Source organism: Solanum tuberosum, unplaced genomic scaffold, assembly GCF_000226075.1.
Source record: "Solanum tuberosum cultivar DM 1-3 516 R44 unplaced genomic scaffold, SolTub_3.0 scf00192, whole genome shotgun sequence".
In the NCBI taxonomy this organism is placed as follows: Eukaryota; Viridiplantae; Streptophyta; class Magnoliopsida; order Solanales; family Solanaceae; genus Solanum; species Solanum tuberosum.
This window is the reverse complement of record NW_006239115.1, coordinates 599,658-607,802: the sequence shown is the minus strand read 5'-3', so window position 1 is coordinate 607,802 and position 8,145 is coordinate 599,658. Positions and strand designations below refer to the sequence as shown.

General features: G+C 34.5%; 1 protein-coding gene across 1 annotated transcript in view; it reads left to right on the top strand.

The window, feature by feature from the left end:
* The first annotated feature begins 2,575 nt into the window (after window positions 1–2,575).
* The window catches only part of LOC102593046 (probable mannitol dehydrogenase), a 13,452-nt gene continuing 7,882 nt past the window's right edge, over window positions 2,576–8,145 (top strand). The window contains exons 1-3 of the mRNA XM_006355099.1: window positions 2,576–2,649; window positions 2,865–2,978; window positions 7,120–7,633. Of these exons, the coding sequence (XP_006355161.1) occupies window positions 2,576–2,649; window positions 2,865–2,978; window positions 7,120–7,633 (702 nt within the window). The remainder of the gene's footprint in view (window positions 2,650–2,864; window positions 2,979–7,119; window positions 7,634–8,145) is intronic.

Genomic DNA, 8,145 nt, shown 5'->3' with positions numbered 1-8,145 from the left:
TTGAGACAGATGATGTGTAATATTATGATGTGATCGTGATATGATTGTGATTGATGACATGTGCATATTCATTATTCATCCCATGTGTGAACTATCTGTTGCATGAGTTCTGAGACACTGATATGAGGATGGATGGATATGAGACACAGTTGAGACTAGCTCCGGCTAGAGATATATGAGATGGACTAGCTCCGGCTAGCGATTTGGATGCCGATGGGATCTGGTTCCGGCGGTGATACATGGTCCATGTGTGGCCCCCATGGGTTCTGATTTGAGTATTCAGCGCGGACTGATTACGTCAACAGATGTGTATCGTAGGACAGACATGCATCACGACTACATGACATCATTATTGCATTTTGCATCGCATTTGCCTTATCTTTGTCTGTGATGTGTGGATTGTATCGGTTTACCCTTCTTATGTGGAATTTGATCTACTTGCTCTTATTTGTTGATCTGAGGTTGATGAGGATATACTGTTGGTTCTGGCTGTTGAATATGATCTGTTTAGTATAGGTTGGTTGGTTTGCTGTTAGATTGAAGTTTCGGTTGTTAGGTTGGTATTGAAAGGAGTTGTTTGTAGCTGCTAGTTTTGCTTAGTTTAGAGTTACTTGCGAGTACCTGTGATTTTCGGTACCCACCCTTGCTTCTATACAATTGTGTAGGTTGACAGCTCTCTCAGATTCGGCTTAGTATTTTCTTTAGCAGATTGAGCTTCGGGACATACTCGAGAGGTAGCGGTTCATTCCAGACGTGCCCTTGAGTTATCTTTACTTTCAGTTTTGTTCTATTCGAGAACTATACTCTGAGACTTGTATATTTTTATTCGAATTCTGTATTTAGAGGTTTGTACATGTGACAACCAAATTCTGGGTAGTGTTGAGTCTTAATTAAAGTCTTCCGCTTATTTATTATCTTTTATTCTCGTATTTCTACTTCTCTAGCGTTGTGGTTGGGTTAGGCTGACGTGTCCGGTGGGAAATGGACACGTGCCATCACATCCGGATTTGGGGTGTGACAACGACACACCTAAACTTAACCAAGTACTATTACGTTTAGTTAGTTGCCACTGAAAATTGACTTTTAGTGACGAACAGGGTCACCACTATAGCATGTTACGTTTAGTGGCAACTCTTATCGCTACTGAAATTGACTTGACGTGGCGACATAAGTTGCCACAATAGTGTTATACATTTAGTGGCAGCTCTTATTGCTGCAATAGAATGAGCTTTAGGGGCGACTAAAATCCTCACTAAACTAGTTATATCTTTAGTAGCAACTCAAATTTCCACTAAAACCTATTTTTCCAACAATTACAGATCAAAAAATTGCTTACAAATAGTAAATGCATCCAGTATTATTTTGTATACATCCAATATTACCAATATTACCAATATTGTTCAATGTCATTGTATATATGATAAAAAGAAAACATTAAAGGCCTTCAAACTCTTCCTCAACGCCATTTGTGTTCTTGTCCCTGTAATTAAGATGGAAAAATACAACTACTTTGACATTCTCATAATCTAATAATAAAACAAAAAAGGTAACCTCAGAGTTAAAAATTGTAAAACGCATTTAAGAAAGCAAAAGGGATAATATGATCGATGAAAATTGTATGCAGTTTGATCCTAGTATATTTAGCTCAAATCATAAAAAATGTCAAATACCTATCATGATGTATGGGAACTTTGTAACTTTATCTTATATAAACACAATTTTGAAGCAAAACCATAGGCACAATCCAAAACTATGAACAAATTGGCAAAGTGCACCTTTTCACTTTAAAGACTTTTATATATGCTTTGACATGTTTAAGACTCTAGAAGAGAGAGATTAAAATGTTCCTTCATGATCCACTTGTCATCGTTCTAATAATCGGGATAACACTTATAAGTAGTCTCACAGAACAGACTCTTCTTTTATCCACTAATCAAGATAACATTTAGTAGTCTCATAGAACTCAAAGTTGTTGTAATATATTGCTCATATATATATTAGAAAGTTCTCCACAAATTGCTTAACGCATTCGAGCTACCCCAACATATATAGACTAAAGCATTAACTTTTACTACTAGTAAAGCAACATTACTTAACCAATGAGTACGAACCACTGTCTAACTTCAAATAATATGGTGGATATGTCACAGGCTACCATCGAACTTTAAATAATATGGTGGATAAGTTACAGGCAACCATCTGTTGATCGTTCCTTGTTTTAATAATACACTAACTTAAAAACGGATTAATGCTAACTGTAAGAGAAAAGGAATTTAACGATTTTTAAAATTGTTTTAAGAATTTAACAATTTTTAACATTACATTTTACACCCCAATAATCGTAATCATTAATTAGAAAAAAATTTAACTTGGATTAGTCAAACTTGTCATTAATTTAAATTTCAACACTTATTTATCACCCTCCACGAGAGAACCTCAATTCTCTCGTGTTACTACAAAATTACATTTTACGCCCCAATAATCTTAATCATTAATTAGAGAAAGATTTAATTTGGATTAGTCAAACTTGTCATCAGTTAAATTTCAACACTTGCAAATCGAGAGACTTAGAGAAATGGCCCAAAAAGCTTTTGGGTGGGCCGCCAGGGACCCCTCCGGAATTCTCTCTCCCTTCCATTTCTCCCGCAGGTACCTTCTTCATTTTAGGTTGACTGCATCACGACCTTTTAGGATCAATTCTTTGAATTCAATGAGTATAAACATGCATGTTGTATTCTCCTTTGAGCTAGTACAAATTTTTGAATTATTTTATACAAAAAGCCAATTGTTTTAACTCTTTAATTTATGACCAGAAGAAATGAGAATTGTGAATTTATATATATTCCTATTTGAATTGATGGCAGAGAAAATGGTGATGATGATGTTACAGTGAAGATACTTTATTGTGGAGTATGTCACTCCGACTTGCATACTTTGAAGAATGAATGGGGATTCACAAAATACCCCATTATCCCTGGGTAACACCACTTTAATTTGATGTTACAACACTATTATATACACTTTGATGTTAAAAGATCACCGGCTGTCCTCAAAGCTATGCTAATTTCCATTCGCCTTATTGACTATGATGATTCAAAATGATCCAACTAAAAAGATTTGCGATAGTATGATTTATAAGAATAAGGGAGCTCTACTTTTTGGTATTTCTTTTTTTCTTTCTAGATACTTATATGCAATTGTTCTATACAAACATATATACAAAATATTTAGGTTATAATCCAACAACTTAAACATGGGAGAAGGATAAGACAAACAAGTGTTTTGACATTTCGGCCAAGTTAACCTTGTTCTTTTCTTGGTGAAAAGATGATTAAAGGTTATCATGGGAGGAAAAAAGTGAATGTTTCCCAACAAAGTCAATAACAATATGTTTCCACTGCTAGAGGCTTCATTGGTAGAAGACTAGCAGTTCACATAATTTTTGAGTTCAGAAACCTCTTGGAGATTTGAAAAATGTTTCACTTCTTGAGTCATGAAAGGAAATGGGTGCTAGATTTTACTTGAAGTGTGCTTCACAACTAAACGTTGAATGCCTACACCAATCCCTTTCAGGCCCCGTCACAAGGGAATTTCAAGATTCGCTTGAAAATGCCAATGATAGGTAGACATTTTTTAGGCTTTGTCTAAAGGATCTAGAATTTCTATTTGATGAATTTTAGTTGAAGCACCAAAAAATTAACTTAGGGACTAAAATTACATTTTGAAAAGTCCAACGACTGTTCGATTTATCAATCCTACTAGAATGCTAGCTAAGATTAACATCAAAAGTTTTTTTTATCTTGTCTCCATTTTTACAGGTCTTCTCTCCTAATTAGAAAATAAAAGAGGTCTTTCTGAGGCTTGATTTAGCCTAAACCCTGTGCGTGAAGGTCATAGCTTGTAGTATCCTTTCAAATAATATTTCACCATTAAGTGCTAAACTTTTCTTTTATTTTAGGTTTGCTTCCTTTCTCACCACCACCATCCAAAAAGGAGTTGGGGAAGGGACACAAACTGAATTAAGCCATTTTAGTTGCAAAAGTGCTTATTATGTCCGTTAAACCCCTTTGTTATTGCACCAAAGGCAAGGTGGTAATTTCTTCTGTGTGCTCAACTTTATTGTTTTAGATTTTGATGAGAAGTTATTGTTGTTATTCATGAATTGATACATAATTCCTTAAGAAAAGTAGAAGTTAAGAGGAAGTTGAGAGATCAGAAACTAGTAAACTGATTAGAGAATTATATTCAATCTAATCTCAAATACATGGTGTGTGATTCTTTTATAATGAATCACAACTGACTCATTTACACAGTAACTGACTAACTGACTTAATAACTAAATAATCGATTAACTACTTTTTAACAGCTAGATAGAAGTAAGTACTCAGCTGCCCTTTCTTTATTGATATATTAGGTGACATCAACACTCCCGTTCAAGTTAGGTGTGTTGAATATGTTGATAACACCTAGCTTGTTCTTGAGATGTTTATGCTGAACCTTGGGCAGTTCTTTTGTGAGCAGATCCACTGGTTGTTCTTTGGTATGAATGTATTGAGTAGTTATCATACCTTGTTGTATTTTTTCTCTAACAAAATGACAGTCTATTTCAATGTGTTTTGTCCTTTCATGGAAGACAGGATTAGCTGTTATTTGTAGAACAGCTTTGCTATCACTAATCTTTGTGGTGGGTTGTGTGATGGTTAACCTAAGATTCTTCAGTAGTCCCACTAGCCAGGTTAACTCAATAGATGTAGTTGTTTTGATACCATGTTGTTATTTATGAATTGATACAGAATTCCTTGAGGAGGGGAGAAGTTAAGAGGAAGTAGAGAGATCAGAAACTAGTAAATTAATTAGAGAATTATATTCAATCTAACCTCAAATACATTGTGTGTGATCCTTTTATAATGAATCACAACTGACTCATTTACACAATAGTTGACTAACTGACTTAATAACTAACTAACAGATTAACTACTTCTTAATTAACAGCCTGATAGAAGTACTAAGTTACCCTTTCTATATTGATATATTAGGTGACATCAATAGTTACACACTAAAGCAACCCTTTTTTGTTGGTGTAGAACTGTAGATTACAAAATGTAAATAATTTAGATTAGTCCATGATTTATGGTTAGGTCCTTGAAGTGTAGTTAGTAGCAGGTCTAGTCGGATTTGGCTTCCCTCCAGTAGCCAATCTGTCAAGTTCCTCCAATTGGGGGTTAATATTGCTACAAGTGTCCCTTAAATTAATAGATGGTTCAGATTTATTTGGTAAAACCAACCATTTTAATCATGATCAAATATTAACCTCCATTTGTATTTATCTCTCCACCACTAGACTCCAAGCCTCTCCTCTCCCTTTCAGATCTATCAAAAATTGAAAATTTCAGCAAGTTAAAACTCAAATCAGAACGAGTGGTTCCTCCGGCCTTTTCAGATTTGAAGTTTTAGGAGAAATTTTATGATGAAATTACTTTCATGGCTGGCCAATAAGTATGGAAGAATGAAAGTTGATGGTCCTTTATCTAGTCAATTACAACCCAGAAAAATTTTCTAGCCTTTAAAAAGCTAAAAACATTAGTTTTTATTCATGTAGCAAATGCATAAGTTGAAGCTTATTTGGAATTACAATAGTGTATTAATTAGGTTTGATATAATTTCTTAAATTTTTCATAGCTGAAGAGGAGGATAGAGTTGAAAGATGAAAAAATTAATAAAAATTATATTTTGATTGAGATTCATCAATGGAGAAATATTGGTAAAAATCCCATAATTTACATTTTCTCCAGCAACCAAAAAGTTCCCTTTTCCTTTCTATTCAAGTCAAAAATAGAGAAACAAGATGGTATTTCTTCATTTCTCCTTCACTTGATTGTGCAAAAGTTAACCTGAGTACAGTTTCCCTTCTTCCCTTTCTAATTTGATGGTGAATTACTGAATGCCGAAGAAGAAAGTGGATTGTAATGGAGAAAAAAGAAGTCAGTGACCGTAGTTAAAAAGATTGGTTTTAGCAAATCAATCTAACCCATTCATTAGTTTCATATGGGCTAGTGGAGGAGAGCCAGATCCAGTCTAGTCAATGTACTGGAGTAGAGGTGAACCCACATGTATAGATGGAGATGCACGTGCACTCGTTAAGTTCGAAAAAAATCATATGTATATCCATCTTGAGAAACTATCAGAAACTAAAATATAATTAAGAGTGCACCGGGGGAGCATAGAAATGCACTTGGGTCGCTAGTACAAGCCAAAACACTCACCCATGTAGCTAGGGTTCTATCGCGGCTAGAACCCTATTTTGTTGTTTTCTTAGAGAATGGATTCATTGTTGTCTTTTTAAGAATGGATTCGAACTCATGACCATTCAGTAAAACTAACTCACGTTGACCATTAAGCTATCACACACAAATGTTTTAAGAAGGTTAAAATCTGCATATTATCTTAAATACTTACAACTCATATTATAACAAAGTAAAGTACAAGTATTAACTTAGAGCTTATATTTCATATATATTTGTATTTGGTATTTTCAGTATAGTTCAAGTCATTAGTGACCAATCGAATACTACATTATCCGTTAATAACTTAAGATAATATTGGTGCACCCAGAGTCTTCAAATCCCTAATCATTTTGGAGCTGATTGCATCCAGGGGATATGCTTATCAATGAAGTCATTACCTCCTCCAATATTTACACATTAGAGCTCCTTCTCATTATACTTGACAGACATCAGATTTTAGACCACCAAGCATTGTGGTGTGATGAATATTATCCCTCTAATCTTAACTGAGGTCTTGAGTTTGAACCCTGGGAATGAAAAAACACCTAATAGGGAGCGCTTCCCCCTATAATGGGCTTTACGCAGGGCAAATCCATATTAGTTGAGGCCCAAAAGATTTATCCGGCACGGGGAAACTAAAATTTGAGAAAATGATTTCAGGTTTACTTTACTACAAGTTCATTGTCACTAAATGATGACCACTAGCATGTTCCATTTTGGTTCTTCAATAAATGGTTTACAACAGTATCTTGAACTTGTCATGAATATTTCAATTTAATGTCACAAGTGTTAGTCTAAGCTTATATTACAGCATAAATAACTTATTTGTGTGCAGGCATGAAATTGTTGGTTTCGTGACAGCAGTTGGCAGTAGTGTCCATAAGTTCAAGGTTGGTGACCGAGTTGGAGTTGGGGTGATCGTAGGCTCCTGTCAAACATGTGACATCTGTGAACAGAACTTGGAGAACTATTGTCCCAAAATGATATTTATCTACAACTCCACAGACCATGATGGTATAAATACCTATGGCGGTTACTCTGATATGATAGTTGTTCATCAGCACTTCGTTCTTCAATTTCCTGAAAACCTACCATCTGATGCTGGGGCACCTTTATTATGTGCTGGAATCACTGTATACAGCCCGATTAAGTACTATGGTATGACCGAACCAGGCAAACATTTGGGTGTTGCTGGATTGGGTGGCCTTGGTCACATTGCTGTGAAGATTGGAAAGGCTTTCGGGTTAAAAGTTACTGTCATCAGCACCTCTCCAAAGAAGGAAGATGAGGCCATCAAGAAGCTTGGTGCGGATACTTTCGTTTTAAGTAGCGATCCTGCAAAATTGAAGGTACGTAATTGGAAAAAGAAATGAAAGTAAAGAAAAGTTTTAAAATCCTAAACAAATGAATCCTCAGTAGCTCAATCACAAGTTAGTTGGGGTTCCACTATATAGTAAAAATTGTTTGTATATTTAATTGTAACACTAGTTTCTGTGCACGCGCGTTGCGCGTGTTCCCCATATTAATGATATTATAAAAAAATACATACATATTTAGTTTTGAAAATAAATGTAGCAAAAATTTGCAATTAAGATTATTTTTGAAGAATTAACATAAATAGTTGTTCATCCAATTGATTAAACAATAAAAAATAAATCGGTGAGTATATAATATATTATATATGTATAATTCATTTGTAATGTGTACGATCATGTGTAATCAATATATATATATGTATGTATGCCGGCTAGAAAAAGTAATAGTAAATCTACCCGACTATTTAAGTGAAGATACCTATATTTTGTGGTAGCTAAAATAGTTTTTATTCAATGATATCATATCAAAATAAAAGAAAATTTTC